This window comes from Mauremys mutica, unplaced genomic scaffold, assembly GCF_020497125.1.
Source record: "Mauremys mutica isolate MM-2020 ecotype Southern unplaced genomic scaffold, ASM2049712v1 Super-Scaffold_100290, whole genome shotgun sequence".
NCBI lineage: Eukaryota > Metazoa > Chordata > Testudines > Geoemydidae > Mauremys > Mauremys mutica.
This window is the reverse complement of record NW_025423305.1, coordinates 140303-158305: the sequence shown is the minus strand read 5'-3', so window position 1 is coordinate 158305 and position 18003 is coordinate 140303. Positions and strand designations below refer to the sequence as shown.

Here is an 18003-nt window from a genome sequence, read left to right as displayed (position 1 = left end):
AGCACAGCGGTGATTGCACCCAAGGTGAATCCCTGAGCTTGGGCTCTGCAGTAGGAAAAGATACTGTGGGCTTCTGCCCCTATTTGGCTGGCCTGACCTTTAACAGTGAGGGACGGGAGTTGTCTCTTCTACATGAGTTATTGGTGGACCCAATATGGCAGGAAGAGGGTGAGGCAGGGTGGCCCTCAGGAATGGGGCCAGAGGGCTGCAGGGCAGTGACAGGCAGGTATAGGGGATGAAAACTTCTCTGTGCAGCTGAGTGAGGGCAGTGCCCTGGAAGGGGTATCTGTGAAAGTGGCCATGTGGAAGGTGGAAGGGATTTGGGGGCCCAGGAGGTGGCACTTGATGTTCATTGCCTTGGAGCAGCTGGACTTGGACAGGGTGGGTGTTCAGGAAATGCACATTAACAACTCTAGGGTAGCTCGATGGGCAGAGGGTGATTGGTGGAAGGGCCCATCTCTCTGGTCCTCTAGGCCAGTGAGGAATGATGGGGTTGGAGTCTTGTTCTTCACATTCGCGGAGTGAGTACAGAAGGGGCTGGAGATCTGACCAGGGAGAGCATTACTGGTGGGCGTTGTGCTCTGCAGCACTGGTTGTGGCTCTATTAGTGTATGGTCCCCAGTTAAGGCGTAAAAGGAAAGTTCTATGAAGGAACTGGCTCCCTTCCTCTGGACCGCACGTTGTTTGGTGTTGGGGCGGGATTTCAATTGTTGCACCGGCCTGAGGACTGCTGGTCCTGTTTTCCCGACCGTCAGAGGAAACTCTTCTACGATGAGCACTACCTGGCGCAGGTCTGTAGTGAGGTTGGCTTAGAGGACGTGTTTCTCCACAGTGGAACCAGTGGAAGGCAGGCGGTAGCCTCCTATTCCTCTGACCCGAGCTCACAGCAGCCGCAGAGGGGATACACCTTTCTGTGGGGACAGACCAGGAGTCGCATTGATCGGATTTCTGTGAAGGAGGGCACGTTGACAGCCCAGTGCAGGGTGGTGCCAATGGACTGTTCGGATCCCGCAGCTCTCACCGTGTGCTCAATGTGGGCAATTCCCTGACCCAGGGCAGAGGATATTGGAAGCTGAACATCCAGAGCTTGCAAGATAAAGGAGCAGGGGGGCGAGGCCTGGCAGTGTTGGCAGAACGGGAAAGCATCAGAGGGTTCTATGGTAACCAGGGGGATTGGTGGGAGTCGGTGAGGGAGGAGTTGGCGGCTTGTTCCGGTGGTTGGTGAAACACCACAACATTAAAGAAACCAACAGTGCCAAGTCCTGCAGCGTTGCCTGTGGGATTTCTACAAGAGCATCCAGGCTAGGGAGCCAGTCAGCATGTGACTGTACGACCGGATCAAGCGACAGCTGCCCGAGTTCCAGGAGATGAGGCTGCAGCTGGCTGATATGAGCGGGAGCACTGAGTGAAGGGAGAAGCAGCCTCCCCTGACATTTTTGCGGCCTGCAGGGAATGGAGACCAAGCAGGGGGATGTGGGGACTCAGGGCAGGACCCACGGATCTGATAGTGCAGGACCGCAGTCGCTGGAGGAGGAGACAGAGTCGCGCGAGAGGAAGCCGCTGGTGGGAAGCAATAAGTGCAGCATGCAAATGAGCCAAAAGTCACAGGGGTCTAGAAAATGAAACAGCAGCAGGTCCCATGGTGTAATAGGCAGCACTCAGGACTTTGAATCCTGGAATCTGAGTTAAAATCTCAGTGGGACTTTCTGGAGATATGTTGGTTTGCTGCAAAGCCCTGGACCCCAATATGCTTGGCTACCTTCATGCTGGGTGACTGATGCCAACTAGAGGTAGGTCTTTAGTCTGTCGGTTCAATGTGCTGGCGGCTATAGGTTGGGATCCTAGAACTTAACAGTCTGGCTAGAGATTCCTGTGGATTGATCATATGGTTGTTTCTCGCTGCTTCACCTGATGTCCGTAATTTTGGTCCCTGCAGCTGCCACACTCTTCCTCTTGTCCACATGGCATTTAAAGGAAGGACGGCCAGGGCCAGATTTCACAGTCAGGGCTAGGCAGGAGGGAGGAAGAGTCCCAGGCTGGAGCCCAGCACCTCTCCTCCTCTGGGCACCTGGAGCAGAGGCTGACAGCTCCAAGGGAAGGCTTAAAAGCCACAAAGCAACCAAGGGCAGGGCAAGAGGAGGGCAGGACCATGCCTATGAGTGGCCAGCAGACAGCCACAGAGACACCCGGCCAGCCTGCTCCCTGCCATGCCGAACCCCCACTGAAGGCCACCCACAGACCAGCATTCGTTCTGCGGCCGGCCAGCATCACAAGGTGGTTGGAAAGCAGGTGGGGCCTCCGACTGTTCCCACTCAGAGGGCTCCTTTTGGCAGTGGGGCAGGAGATACTTCTCCTAAGAGGCTTTTTCCCAGCTGCTGAGAAGCACAGAAGTACCCGGTCTTTGCTCTTGCGGTGAAAGGGGTTAATATGTTTAGGCAGCCTGGCTAGCTCAGCTGGCAGCACCTGTGGCTCTTACTCTCAAGGTTGAAGTTACAATTTCCTGTTTGGGTGATTGGGGCTCCTCTTCAACAATACAACACACAATCTGCTTAAGCCCCTGTCATAAACAGAAGTTAAGGGTTAATGTCTCTTTTACCTGTAAAGCGTTAAGAAGCTCAGTAAACCTGGCTGACACCTGACCAAAGGACCAATAGGGGGACAAGATACTTTCAAATTTTGGTGGCAGGAAGGCTTTGTTTTGTGTTCTTTGTTTTGGGGTTTGTTCGTTCTCGGGACTGAGAGGGACCAGACGTCAATCCAGGCTCTCCAAATCTTTCTGAATCAGTCTCTCATGTTTCAAATTTGTAAGTAACTAGCCAGGCAAGGCGTGTTAGTCTTATGTTCAGGGCCGTCCTTAGGATTTCTGGTGCCCTAGGCGAGATTATTAAACTGGTGCCCCTGTGCCTGATCTGCTCTTAGCAACACAAATATAAGCATACAGTATTGGAAAACTTGCCACATTCACGTTATTAAAACCAGTTTAACTTAATTAAGCACACTGTAATGCTGATGCACTAGCACTAAAGAAGTAGCACTATAGAAAAAATTCTGATTTGACAGAATGATGCAAATAATATAAATTTTTTAATTTGTCAAAATTTTATTGGAAATTTATATAAAGAGGTATTGAAACAAAGATTTGTTTTTAATGAAAAGCAATCTTTCTGGCTTTTTTGGCTGCAAAATCAGTTTAATAAGCTGGGTTTCCAAACAGTGGGAAAATATAACCCTAGTTTTACTGCTAGGTAAAGCACAAAGTGACTAAAATGAAGTCAGCACAGAATCATCTCATCTAGATTAAGGTAGCACAGAAATGTTACAGAAGTCCTATTGTGCCTTATTTTGTTTGGAAAGACATTAGCAATAGCAGCACATTCACATGATAAAATACATGATAAATCACTGCCCCTAAAGTTCCATCAAAAACTGACATTTTCACAGCTCTAGCATGATCTGCTGTACAGATTCTTCACAAGGAACTGTCCCTGGCCTTTTTAACTCATATTAACTATGTATTTACATTATGAAAGTTGGAGAAAACATTGTGAAAACGTAAAACATTGGCTGCCCAACTTCTGGGCTGGCAAAAGCTATACTGACTCACAGGAAAAAAAAAAAAGCAGGAGAATCTTAGTACAACATATGGTCAGTCTATACCAGGGGTCGGCAACCTTTCAGAAGTGGTGTGCCAAGTTCACTGTAATTTAAGGTTTCTCATGCCAGTAATACACTTTAACGTTTGTAGAAGGTCTCTCTCTATGTCTATATTATATAAATAAACTATTGTTATTATCTGAGGTCCTGGCCACCAGTCCTGCTCAGGCCACTGCCAGCTGAGTAAATGAAACCCCAGACAGGCAGCACGCTGAGTGGGACTGGTGGCTGGAACCCTAGACAAGGATCCCAGGCCCTGGTCAGCCCGCTGCTGGTCTGGGGTTCTGCTCACCCAGGCTGGCAGGAGGCAGAGTGGGGCCGGCGGCTGGGCTCCTGACTGGCAAGGGGCCGGCAGCCGGAACCCCGGAGTAGCAGCAGGCTGAGTGCTGCCGGCACCCCAGACTGGCAGCAGACTGAGCCACTCAACCCTCCACCGGCCCTGCTCAGCCCGCCACCAGCCCACTCAGCCCGCTGCCGGCTGAGTGAATGGAACCCCAGGCTGACAGCAGGTTGGGTGGTTCTGCCAGCCTGCTCAGCCCGCTGCCAGCCTGGGGTTCCTTGGGGGTCCCCAGGCCAGCAGCAGGTGCTGAGTGGGGCCGACGGCCGGTATCCCAGCTGGCAATAGGGCAGCAGTCGGAACCCCAGAGCAGTGATGGGCTGAGCTGCTCAGCCTGCCGCTGCGTACCACCAAAAATCAGCTCACCTGCCACCTTTGGTGCGTGTGCCATAGGTTGCCGACCCCTGCTTTATACACTAGTAAGGAGACGAGCATATTACAGTTGTTGGAGGGCTCTTATCAGGAGTAACAGGCTATAGGAAAGTCAGTCAACATTTTTTGTTTCTCTGATGAAAACTGGACCACTCCCTGCCTCAAACCAAACCTGTCACTAATAATTGTCAACAACTTAATTTTCTGTTTTTGGCTAAGATATTGATTTAAAAAAAAAAACTTTGAAATTGGATTCAGGATTGTTAGCAAGAATTTTTGGCAAACAAAGTTGTTAAATGACAATCTAAATGGCAACACAGTACTGCTTTCATGCTTGGCTCACCCCCCAGCCTGCTGGTCCAACAGCTGCAGTACACCCCAAAATCCATCTCTTGGGGTGCAGAGTGGCAACAGCAGCAGCAAACCCTCAGGTCCAATCACACGCCAATGGGCACCACCACCAGCCTTACGGACCATGGTGAAGTTAGCACAGCATCTGATCTCAGGGACAGGTCACCCATGGAGCCACAGCAGCTCATCCTGCCTGTGTAGCTCCCCCCGGATGCGATGGATCGCTGGCAGCTGCCAGCCCGGGGGAGAGGCGCTCCCCAGCTAGTGTGACCAGATCCAGATATCCTGATTTTATAGGGCCAGTCCCGATATTTGGGGCTTTGTCTTATATAGGCACCAATTACCCCCACCTAGAGTGACCAGACAGCAAGTGTGAAAAATCAGGACAGGGGGTGGGGGTGGGGGGGTAAAAGGAGCCTATATAAGAAAAAGACCCCAAAATTGGGCCTGGCCCTATAAAATAGGGATATCTGCTCACCCTACCTCAACCCCCTGTCCTGATTTTTCACACATCTGGCTAACCCCAGCCCAGCCCTGTGTGACATTCCAATCCTGGCTCACTGCCAGGAAGTGAGTTACTTTCACTGTCATTCCTAAGCAGGCAGCCAGCCAGCCTCCTCCCCGCACCTACCCCCCAGCACCTCACCCAACCCAGCCCTGACGGAGGGGAGGGAGGAGAGAGAGCGGGATGCTCCTCGGGAGGAGGGAGAAAGGAGGGGGTGCTCCATGGGGCATGGGGGAGAAGAATGGATGTTATGGGGGACAACAGAGGATACTGGTTCCAGAGCCGCAGATCCTGCCTCACCTCACCTCAGCCGGGGGGGGGGGAAAGAGTCACACTCACAGGTGAGCTCCTTCCCCAACCGCTCCCCCTCCCCTTCCCAGAGACACTAGCAGCCAATCCCCTCCCTCAGCCTGTGCTGCATTCGGCTCTCTCTAGGATCCAGCAGCCCGGCTCTTACATGCTCCACTGCTTCCCATCTGTCCAGCCTCCCAGCAGAGCAGTGCCCCCAGAGCTAGTGGTGCCCTAGGCAGCTGCCTATAGCTAAGGACGGCCCTGGAGACATGAGAGAGAGATCAGGCTAGAGCAGAAAGTGGTTGGGGGCAGGGGGGGTGAAGGGTTTGAAATGCAAGGAGAAGAAAAATCTTCCTCCTGCTCCCTCACATCAGAGCATCTAAGAACCAGGTGAGAGAGACCTCTCCCCCACTGCAACATCAACTCTGGTGCGCTTGGGCTGAGAGAGGAACTTCTCTCCCCAGCAGCTCCAGCACACCTGGGCTGGGCCATGGACATCTCCCCCCACAGATCTGGTGTGCTTGGCCTGGGACAGGGGAGGGGCTCCTCTCCTCTCCATTGGGGACATGGCGGGATGAGTGATGAGACAGGGCTTTACGGGAAATCATTATTTGCCTGATTCATGTGCCAGTCCTAGTCCTTGCTGACCCAAACGAACGGTTTATCCTGCATGCTGATGCCAGTTTGGAGGGTATGGGAGCACTCTCCTACCAGGAAGTGGAAGGTAAATGTAAATCTGTGGCCTTTGCCAGCTGAGGACTGTCTGATAGCAAAACTCGCTATCCCATCCACCAGCTGCAGTTTTTGGTCTTGAAATGGGCCATGACTGAGAAATTTCCAGACTACTTGTCCGGTGCTCAGTTTCAGCTATGGACAGAGAACAATCCACTGACTTCTGTGTTAACAAGGCCTAAGCTGATGCTACAGGGCAGAGATGCTGGGTCCTAGAGAGAGCCGAATGCAGCACAGTCTGAGGGAGGGGATTGGCTGCTGGGGTCTCTGGGAAGGGGAGGGGGTTGGGGTTGGGGTTGGGGTTGGGGTTGGGGAAGGAGCTCACCTGTGAGTGTGACTCTTTCCCCCGGCTGAGGTGAGGTGAGGCAGGCTCTGCGGCTCTGGAACCAGTATCCTTTGTTGTCCCCCATAACATCCATTCTTCTCCCGCCCTGCCCCATGGAGCACCCCCCCTCCTTTTTTGCTAGCCATAACTTCAGCATTCAATACCAATGAGTTGGTATAACAGGGAGTGTGATTTATCAGGACCACCAATTCTTGGCTGGGGGGAGGATGTAAGCAGGGTCAGAATGAACTCTACGCTGCCATCTGTTGGTGATGTGATGCAAAGGCATTTAGTTGCTGATGTGCATGGTCACACCCACCCCGCATTGCATGATGGGGGTGCTTGTCCAAATGGTGATTTTGGCTGCTGTGGTATCTCCAAACAATTTCTTATTAGGGCAAGAGTAATTAAGTGTAGTAATCCTGGTGACATGAATGAAGAACAGTAGAACGGTACTTAGCAGTTCTTGATTTCAGAACTCACCCAAAACAATATAAAAATCTTTAGACAAGGCACATGGGTTCCAAACAATAGCAAGTTAAAAGAGATTGAAAATCAATATTTGTGTTTTGTACAAGGGGATTCTTTAGCAATCTCTAAACACACATTTTATGGTTTTCTTCTCTTTTCAGTTTAAAAATAGAATTAATTAGTATTCCATTTTAAATGTGTTATAGCATACACTGAAAATCTTCAAAGCAGAAGTAGCAATTTTAGTTATACTTAAACAGGTTGTCTTTGAGGGTACTTAAAAGCTAAAGTTGGTAGAAATATACTGCTGAAGGAGAACCTGGTAGAAAAGTTTTGCTGGAAGAGTTAGCAGAGTGAGATTGTTAATCACAGGACAGTGGGTGGGTTTATGCAAATTCTGGACTCTGGGACCGGGGGGCAGGGCACATGTACCACCTCTGCAACTGACGTTTGCTACCTCACTCCATAACAACACACCTTTTACCTCTCAGGACCAAATTACACCGTGAAAGAGATCTAACGGCATAAGCTTAGGGTAAGCAACAACAGCACTAACAACAATTTTAAAAGATTCAAAACGGCCTCTGTCTTTCCACACCAGGGACAGCAGAAAGGACATCAGCCCCACCTACAAGACACCAACAAACATCCATTTCTACCTCCCACCAGGAGCAGCCGTTAGGAATCCATACCCCTTAATGGTGAGTACTTTTCAGGAGAGGGTGACGCTCTCAGGCCTCAAATGCCAGGTACAGTTACTCTGTCCTTGATCCAAAATCAACAGGAAAATACACTGGATTACTCCTGCCCCAATAACAAAGAGACTGGGGATATCGCAGCAGCTGAAATGACCGTTTGGACAAGCACTCCCATCATGCAATCCGAGGTGGGTGTAACCATGCAAATGACATCAGCCCCAAAATGCCTTGACAACACATCACCAACAGATGGCAGGGCAGACTTCATATTGACCCTGCTTCAACTAGATTGTGGCAAAGATTCCAAAACACCGAACGTTAAAACTCACCAAACGCGGGTCAATCCATCCTCATCTAACCGCTCGTTATACTCCACACCCGAACGTAGCCCTGATATGGACATAATACCCTCCTAACTCAGTATCTGTACGTTAACCTTTTACCCCCCAATCAGGGCTATTGCAGATTATGTATTCCTTATGCCACCCGATCTTAAACCGAACTTTGCGCCCCTTGGGTAAGCTGTACGTTGTTCCCTGAGCACCAGAAACTTCTATGCCGAAACTCTGTACCATACACTTTTTTTTTCTTTGAACGTCATCTTAATAAAAAGTTGACTTTTGTTCGAGATCCCGGCTCCTGTTCCTTTGCAAGGCGTGTGCGTTTGCTCCGGTTTTTAGTCTGCTAATACAGCGGGGGGCGGGGGGGGCGATTGAGCCAGAGGCGCTTGCCTGCTGCAGACACGGATCCAAGGCTGAACCTCGTCCCCCACAAGCTTGAAAGCTTAACTGAAAACTGTTTAAGAAGTGCTCCCGTCTCCGGCACTCAGCTACCCAGCTCCCAATGGGGTCCAAACCCCAAATAAATCCTTTTTACCCTGTAGAAGCTGTAAAATCCTGTGACCAGGGCAGCTGCCTAGCAGCCTGCGCATCTGCCTGCCAGAGCGAGGGCGCGTAAGGCACTAATCCGGATAGTGGCGGCTGGGTGGCAGGGGGCAGGTGTGAAGAAGCAGCAGAGTGGCGCAGCGGGAGCGTGCTGAGCCCATAACCCAGAGGTCGATGGATCAAAACCATCCTCTGCTACGCCTGCGCTTGTTTCTTTTCCCTCTGGGCCTTCAAGCGAGCCGGTGACCAGCAGAGCCCCAAGAGCCTAGGCCATGAGGCAAGAGGTGGCTGAGGCGAAGCGGCGGCCTGCCAGGGAGCTCTCTGGCTGCCTGGGCTGAAGGCAAGAGGCAGGCCTAGGCATGGTGAGGGCCTCCTGTCCTGGAATGAGGCTGCAGTGCTTCCTGGTCCCCTTTTCCCACCCACACCGGCAGGCGGCTGCTGCGGGAGAACACGAGGGAGGCTCTGGGGGCGCTAGGCAGCGCTGTGTGTGTGGCTGTCAGGGGAAAGAGCCGAGGCTCCTGACTCGACCTGCCATTGACTCGCGTGGCTCTGCGTGCCGTCAGCCGGGGCGGGCCAGGCCGCGGACGTGACTCAGGCTTGGGCCGTATGGCCGCGCTTTCCTGACGAGGCATGAGGCGGGCCAAGAGCTTTGCACAGCGTAGAGGGAAGTGGGAGGGAGGCGTCTTTGAGCCGGCCTGTCTCCTCCGCTTCTCCCTTGCCGCTTGGGTGGAGGCGGGAAGGGAGCGAAATGTTCCCGGCTGAAAGTTTTTGTGCTCGGCCTTGAGGATTAAGCCTGAGCCTCCAGCACGGCTGCTGGCAGATGGGTTTCTGAATGGCATCCAGCCCGCTCTTTGGACCACCAGCTGAAAGCACTGAGGCCAAGAGGCAGCAAAATGGGACCTTTGAGGCTCCCCCACCGGCCTCGGGGAAGCAAGGAAGCAGCACAGGCTTAGCACCGTCCCTGGGTGGGCTCGAACCACCAGCCTTTCGGTTAACAGCCAAACACACTGACCCATTGCACCACAGAGACACGGAGGGACCAGGCTGTACTGAGCACAAAAGCCGGGAATCAGCTCAGGGTACGGTATAGCACATACATGCAGTGGTTAGACAAGCAACAGCAAGAAACTGGACTGGTATGGAGCGAAAGTTCTGTGGGAAGGAACCAAAAATAGCACTGGGGCTGCGGTATAGCGCTTTCATACACTTTCTTTGGCCTCTTTTGCTGGAAGAGTTAGCAGAACGAGATTGTTAGTCACAGATCATAGGGTGTGTTTATGCAAATTCTGGACTCTGGGACCAGAGCTGGGATTGGGGGCAGGCACACAACTTCAGTGGCACATGCACCATCTCTGCAACCAATGTTTGCTACCTCACTCCATAACACCACACACAGAGCAGCCTTTTATATCCCAGGGCCAGGGCCCAAATATACCATGAAAGAGATCGCATAGCATAAGCTTAAAGCTAATGATTTCAGCACTGCCATATTTTAACAACAATTCTAAGTGATCCAAAAATACTTTTGCTTTTACACATTAGGAACAGCAGAAAAAAAAATCAGCAGGAACCCATACCCTTTGGCATTTGGAAACCATACCCCTTAATGGTGAGTACTTTTCAGGCGAGTGTGAAGCTTTCAGGTTTCAAGTGCCCGGTACAGTTACTCTGTCCTTGATGCAAACTAAACAGGTAAATAAACTTGATTACTCCTGCTTCCTCTCCCGCAATGCTCTGCTCCCACACCTGCTCACGTGGCTCCAGCCCTCCAGTCAGGTCCCTCCCCCTGCCTACCTGCCCGGCCTGGGGCACTCCCCTGGCCAGCCCAGGCTCTTTGGCGCTAAGAGCCCGGCTGCCAGCCCCACCAGGGGCCCTTGCCAAAGGGCCGCCTGGTCCCCGCCGGGGCCTCTGCTGGGTCCAGCTCTCCCCGGCGGGCCGGTGGCTGCGTCAGGGGCTGCAGCCCAGCTCAGAAAAGGAGGGGGCTGGACAACGCTGGAACCTGATTTCAAGAACACTTCAGTGATGCCCGATAGACATAGCCGGGTCCAGTCCCAGGAATGATCAAACCTGAGATTTAAATCGGTTCAATTACATGCTCTGCCGGTGCCCCTGACTCCCAGCCCGCAGCCTCTGCTATCCCAGCCCTGAGCTTCCAGTCAGCGCTCTGCCTGTGCCTCTCACTCCCAAACCACAGCTCTGGCTTGTCGCTGGGGCGCTGGGCAATGCTGTGGAAGTGCGCTATATACAGCCAGTCCGGATTTTTTTTTTGCTTAAAAATGGGGGTTTATTATTTATTTACACAAATATAAAAGCATCTGCAGGTGAAGGAGGAACCAGGGACAAAGACAGGAAGCAGGTCAGTCGGTGATAATTAGCTCATCCACACCCCAGTCTTCATAGCTTCCATCTGGCAGGTACCTGCGGATGATTATGGGAATCTTCCGAGCTTTGAGTTCTTTCATTGCAATCAGCAGAGGATCTGTCTCTCCTTCCAACTCTACCATGACTGGAGCACACATCGCTCTCTGGAGTGCACGAGTGCCCAGGACTCTGGCTCGCTTATATTTGGTCATGTATGGAGTTGTGATCCGCTTCTGATTTGCCTGCTGTCTCTCTCCAGATGGAAGGATTTCTACATTCTCTTGACCCTCCTCCTCTGCGTTCTCCAAATCATCTAGCCCTTCATCTTCCTCCACATCGTCAAAGTCGTCACCATCGAAGTTGTCCTCGTTGTTGGACATGCTGCCGGCCCGGCGCGAGACTCTCGCGACGCGATCCCAAGCATAGACCCCGCTGCGGGAGTTTCCTTTCTCTGAGCAGGCTGTCTGCAGGGCAAGAAGCTTATGCAGCTTCACCCTTCCTGGGTCTGACCCTTGAGCATTCAGTATCCCTGTCCCACCAGCCGCATTCTGCTGTGCGACTGCACACGGCTAAGCAAAGAGAACAAACCCCAAATCCCCCCGGTGCTTTGGGAGCCAGGTTTGCGGTGGGAATTCTGTAGTTCAGAGATGACATCACACCTGGGCATTGGGATTCTTTACCAGTTTCTCTGGCATTGAGGCAGTTTTAGGCTCTCAGCTGTGATGGCCGAGTGGTTAAGGCGTTGGAGTCAAAATCCAATAGGGTTCCCCTGTGCAGGTTCAAATTCTGCTCACAGCGAGGCTTGTGTTTTAGCCACTCTCTCACCCGGGCAATACCTCTGTATAACCTGCTGAGACACTCTCAATTCTCTCCCCACCCCAAGTAAATCCTGTTCTGCTCCTTTCATAGAGATCCCTGGGACACCCCCTCACACTGTGTCCCTGAGGGGTCAGGCAAACTCTCAGCCCCTGAAGCCTCTGCCGCTCATCTGGTGCCCCATAGATCAGCCATAGCCCTGGTTCTGCTCCTCTCTCTAGAGTGCGAAAGGAGCCAAGTCAGTGACTCCATGGGAGCTACGGGGCTGCAGAACCAACAGAGAAAAAATAGGTGCTCAGCGCCCACTGGCAGCCAGCTCCCCCCCCCGCCCCCCACTACAGGCCTTACCGACAAGCTCCTCCTCTTCCCCTTCAGCACCTCCCACCTGCCAGTGATCAGCTGTTCAGTGGGGTGCAGGAGGCGCTGGGCGGGGAGGGGGAGGAGCATAGACGGATAGAGGTGGGAGAGGGAGGGGACAGGGGTGGGAGTTTGGAGGAAGGGGTGGAGTGGGGGCAGGGCCTGGGGAGGAAAGGGGGGGAGTTGTTCCGGGCCGGCCCTGAAGGGAAGCACTGACTATGACAGTGACAATACAACTGACCAGCCTTGCGGGGGAGGCTGAGGGAGATCCGCACTCACCAGGTCTCTTCTCTCCCCCACGGTGAGCCAGACACTGCTCTCTCCTGGCTCTCACTCTAGCAGCTGGAGGCCAAGGAGCCATTTCCCCACAGGAAGTGCATTGAGTGCCCCTGTGGTGCTGGGGGGGCTGGCGCTGCTGCTGCCTGTGGGGCTGGCAGGGGGGCTGATGTCTGCACAGACTCTCAGCTGCCAGGCCGGAGGGGCACTTAGGACCTTACCAGACTGGCTCAGTGAAGACTGGGGTGTTGACAGAGCAATACAGACGCTCTCCAGAGCAGGGAGCAGCAGCTGCCCATGCAGCCAGGCAATGAGCATTTCCCACAGCCTGGAGCTGAGGGGGAGGCGACAGCTGCTGTTCCAGCTCCTCGGGGACAGGCCCTGTCAGCCAACAGCCACTTCTTACTCCCCACAGCTAAGGGCGCCGGGTTCCTCCGGTGGGGGTGTGGAGCAACCGTTCATTTTCCTGTCCTTTTTGTGTGCAACGGCTGACAAAAACATCCCAGACAGAAAAGCAACAGGCCAAAATACTATTATGCAGCTGCCAAAGTAGTTCAGTTGAGAGAGTGCTAGACTGAAAATCAATCCCGGGCTTTGGCAGGCCCTGTCATCCACACTTGTGCAGGGGTGGCTTGTTCTCTGGGAGCACAGCAGTGCCTGCAGCCAAGGTGAGTTCCTGAACTTGGGCTTTGCAGTAGGAAAACATAGAATGGGCTTCTGCCCCTAGTTGGCCCACCTGACCTTTAACAAGGAGAGATGGGAGCTGTCTTTCCCAACATGGCAGGAAGAGAGTGAGGCAGAGCAGCCCTCAGGAATGGTGCCAGAGGGCTGCTGGGCAGTGACAGGAAGGAATTGGGGATAGAAGCTCAGCTGAGCAAGGGCAGTAGCAGGGAAGGGGCATCTGTAAAAGTGACCCAGCAACACCTCTCCTCCTCTGGGCACCTAGAGCAGAGTTGGCTGATGCTGACAGCTCCAAGGGAAGGCTTAAAAGCCACAGAGCAACTGAGGTCAGGGCTAGAGGAGGGCAGGACCATGCCTATGTGTGGCCTTCAGACAGGCACAAACACCCAACACCCAGCCAGGCTGCTCCCTGCCATGCCAAACACCCACTGAAGGTCACCAGCATGCGGGGCGGCTGCTGATGCTCTGTGGCCAAGGTAACAAGATAGTAGGAAAGCAGGGCCAGCCCCCATGGTGGGACCTCTGAGTGGTCTCACTCAAGGTGCTGACTTCTGCAGTGGGGCAAGAGATTTTACCCCAAAAGGCTTTTCCAGAGCTGGTGAGAAGCCGGGAAACACCCAGGCTCCGAAGACGCTATGTAGCAAGTACCCTCCAGCACAGGGAGAGGCGCACACGCTAGCCCAGGCAGCCGCCCAGTTTCTTTGGCAAGTCAGGAAGGGCAAAGGCGACACTGGAAGCACCTGGGGCTCATGCCCCAGCCTTTGTGACGCCCACCCCCCAACTCCTTCCTGGGGCTCTAGCTGAAGCCAGAGCATCGGCCTGAGCGGCCAAGAAGAGGTTCCAGCCCTGAAGGGAGCAGGACGTTCAGCACAACAGTAAAAAAGCAGAAACACAACCACCAAGGGACTTGAACAATCAGTCTTCTTATCCACACTCAGATGCTTTATCCATTAGGCCACATGAGAAAAACCACTCCAACTGCTTCTTTGGAAAAGGCAGGCATTGTGTTTCTCAGGTCATCTGCTAAGGGGAGCCGAGACTCTCTGGGCACAAGAAGTTGAGTTCACAGTGACACATGAGACTTAATTCTCTGGAGGCAGGTGCAGGGTTTTGGCAGGGAGGCTCAGGCATGGGGGATTGGGGTGCAGCAGACGGACTGGCTGTCTAGGTGCGGAGATTCAGTCTCACTGAGGCACAGGAGGGAGGAGGAGGAGGAATCCTGCTGACAGGCAGTGGCCGTGCAGAAAAAGAGGAGGGGTTCCTGGGACTATTTTTGCCTCTCTTTTGCCTGCCTGCTCGCTTTTGTGGTGAACGGTGAAAAGGGTCTTACCCAACCCAGGTAGCTCAGTGGATAGAGCATCAGGCTCTTAATCTGAGGGTCCAGCGTTCAAGCCCCTCTCTAGGTGCCCAGCTTTTAAGTTGCCTTGTGTGCCAGCAGCCAAATGATTCCTGGTGCTGTCTACCAGCCACATGTGGATTCCCAGAAGCTGTGGCCATTTCCTGGAAAGGTTCCTTTCCTCAGGAATCAGGAGAGAGGCCACATCCACAGGAGCAGGCCTGGAACAGGCAGTCTCTGGCTGGCAGGAAGCGCTGTGGGGCCAGGTGCTGAGAAAGCCCAGAGGGGGAGCAGCAGAGATGAGGGGAAGAGAGACAGAGAAGCAATGAGGACAGAGCACAAGTGTACAGGGGGTTCAGGTCCGGCTATTGTGGGGAACTTTCCTGGTTTATACACAACCCTGGTGCAACTGGCGGCGGAAGGATCTGAGTCCCCACACCCTTACCCAGAGGCTGCCTGACCCCAAGGATGCTCTTTCTACTCTCCTGTGTGGCAGAGACCTCGTAACCCCAAGAAGGCTGGGCCCAGGAATCCTGGGGGATTTGATGACCCCCAATCTTGTCATGATCACTTGAACGGGGGCAACAGTTTCTCCACTCTGGGCACTTCCCTGACCCACTCCTCATTGCATGTGCTTCAAGCAAACACCATTTATTACACAGCAATCAATGTAAAACATAAGGAAAGATTAAAGGAAAACACGTTACCCTGTTCTGTGGCGCAGGGAGATCACAACCAGCGTCTGTGGAGGGTCAGGGCAGCTCACAGTCTCTCCCTCACATGTCCCAGGCCTCCTTCCCAGGCCCTGGCTGTGCTGCAGGGACACCACGGGCTGGACACTTGCTCTGGCAGTGGCCACATGCTCTAGGTGACAGGCCCCTTGTTCCCAGTGTCAGCCCCCATGTAGGGGATATGATCCCCCCAGCCCCAAAAGTCTGGTCTGCAAGATCTCTTGATGGGTGGCATCTCCTTGCACTGGGCCTTCTGCCCAGGGTCCCCCTCGCTCTCCCACGCTGCTCACTGCACCCACCTCCAGCCCCAGTGCTGCTGCGGCTCTGCCTCCAGCTCCCTGGGCTGCTCCTCTGGCCTATCTGTCTCCACTTGCTGCAGCTCTTCTCCCAGCACAGACCTGCTCCCTGGGCGGCTTCTACGGCTCGTGCTGCTGCGGCTCGGCTCCCAGCACAGCTCTGCTCTGGTTCTCCCTGGCTGGGGCAGCTCTGCTCCCCGGCTCTTCTCGGGCTCCTGCTCTCTCCTTAGCTCTGCCCCACTCTGGCGCAGGCAGTTCCAGCTCCCACGGAGGATGGGACCCTCTGGCCTGGTGACTCCCTCATTACACTGCCTGGCCTGTCAGTGCGGCTAACTTGGAGCTTTGGCCTCTCCCCATTGCCCCTAGGGACTGTCATTCTCAGGGTCCTGATTTCCCATTGGCCCTTCCCCCTTCTATTGGTGCTGGGAACTAACCAATGAAAACCCCCACTAAGTTTTAGTAAGGGGCCAACAGTCCCTTACTCAAGCCGGCCCGTGAGGGTCACCGATGCACAGAGACAGCAGCATGAGCTGGTCCCATGGTGTAATGTTCCATGGGCATCCCACTAGATTGCCAGCTGCCTTTCAACTGCAGTGCGGAGACTGTTTGTGTGTGGGGAGAGACAGTGTGTGTGTCGGGGAAGAGTGTGTGTGTTGAGGTAGGTAGGAGCAGATCATTATCTTCCCTCTTTCAAGGAGGGAGAAGCTAAGGGCTGGTCTACACTAAGGGGAAAAATCGATATAAGATACGCAACTTCAGCTACGTGAATAACGTAGCTGAAGTCGAAGTATCTTATATCGATAACTTACCCGTCCTCACGGCATGGGATCGATCTCCGGGGCTCTCCATATCGACGACGCCACCGCCGTTCGCGGTGGTGGAGTTCCGGAATCGATATAAGCGCGTTCGGGGATCGATATATCGCGTCTAGATGAGACGCGATATATCGATCCCTGAAAAATCGATCGCTACCCGCCGATACGGCGGGTAGTGTAGACGTAGCCTTAGGCTGAGAAAGGAGAATTGACTTGTCTTAGGTCACACAGCCAGCCAGTGGCAGAGTTGGGAATAGGACCCAAGAGCCCTGATTTTCAAAGTAACCATCAGATCTTGAATTTCAGACATTGAATGACCTGAATAAAGTGCTCTCAGATGAGCTCCAGACCAACAACAGTGCACAGGAATTATTCAGCAAGTATTTGAGGAGTCATGCCTGCGGGAGGTCCGGGACCAGCGGACCCTCCGCAGGCACGTCTACAAGAGGTCCCCTGGAGCCGCGGGACCGGCGACCGGCAGCGCGCCCCCTGCGGCGTGCCGGCCTGCTTGGGGAAGCCAAAATCCTAGAGCCACCCCTGTGCTCAGCCAATCAGGGTAGAGACTGAGGACAGGAGGCTGAGGGTTCTCACCAGAGAGGCCAAAGGATGGCCCAGGTCACCGGTGGGGCTCACTGCCCGAGCACTATTTCAGCCCCACATTTTTGGGTGGACCTCCCACAGTGGGAGCTGCAGAGCACTCCCCCACAACACACACACACACAACTCCTGATGTTGGGAGGGGAACAGGAGAAAGGACAAAAGAAGCAAGAGACAAAGAGAAAGGAGGAAGGGATGGAGGAAAAGGTGAAACAAAAAGGACAAACCCTAATGTCCCCAGTGATTCTAAGGGACAAAATCCCAGGTGCGCAATAAAATTCTGCATCCTTAAGATCGTGTTTTCCGTGCCTAGAATTCAATTGTCACCAGATGGATCAGACTGAACAGGTTTCAAACCTCGAGGAGGCTCTTACCTTCTAAACAGGGACGTCTGTTTTCTAGTAAAATCAGGAAAAGGGAAGGAGAAAACTCAAAAGAGGTTCCTCCTGGCGCTCACGTACGTGAACCCGAATACTCTCTCAGTCCTCAAAGAGAGACCTGGAGAAGGAGACTTGCTGAAGCAAAGCCACAGGGGTCTCTGAGGTTTCCCTGGCCCCTCGCCCCTGTCCTGCCTGGCTGATGTCAGCATCTCTCTGTGAGGTCACCACCTCCCCACCACCTTTGACCAATAGTCTGAGGTCCTGCAAAAGGCCTTTGTGATGTCACTGCCACACCCCTCCCTTGCTGTGCCAATGTCCTGCCCCTGGCCAGGCACTTTGGAGGTTTGAGCTACTCCCTGTGGATCACCCCACTCAAGGAGCGTTCATTCTAGGAAGCAAGCCGGTAGTTTTGGATCATCTGCACATTTTGTCACTTCACTGTTTATTAGATCGTTTATGAATATGTTGACTAGTCCTGGTCCCAGCACAGACACCACTAGTTACCTAGTTCCATCCTGAAAACTGGCCATTTATTCCTACTCTTTGCTTCTTGTCTTTTAACCAGTTATTGATCCACGTGAGGACCTTCCGGAGGTGAAAGTAAGCCGGTATGTTCCGGTATGGGGTACCGGCAAGAGCCGGTACGCTGTGTCAGCCCGGCCCGGCTTCCCCAGGCTGGTGATTTAAAGGGCCCAGGGATCCCTGCAGCGTCCGGAGCCCCGGGCCCTTTAAATGGC

At 53.5% G+C, this 18003-nt stretch overlaps 1 protein-coding gene and 2 non-coding genes across 3 annotated transcripts; 1 reads left to right on the top strand and 2 right to left on the bottom strand.

Moving 5' to 3' along the window:
• Positions 1-9576: 9576 nt before the first annotated feature.
• On the bottom strand, positions 9577-9650 carry TRNAN-GUU. The gene has a single exon. It is a non-coding gene; the product is annotated as a tRNA-Asn (tRNA).
• Positions 9651-10934: 1284 nt separating this feature from the next.
• Positions 10935-11361, bottom strand: LOC123360607 (DNA-directed RNA polymerases I, II, and III subunit RPABC2-like). The gene has a single exon (XM_045001251.1). The coding sequence runs from the start codon at positions 11359-11361 to the stop codon at positions 10978-10980; it is 384 nt and encodes a 127-aa protein (XP_044857186.1). The 3' UTR covers positions 10935-10977.
• Positions 11362-11697: 336 nt separating this feature from the next.
• Positions 11698-11779, top strand: TRNAL-CAA. Its single transcript has one exon. It is a non-coding gene; the product is annotated as a tRNA-Leu (tRNA).
• Positions 11780-18003: the final 6224 nt, after the last annotated feature.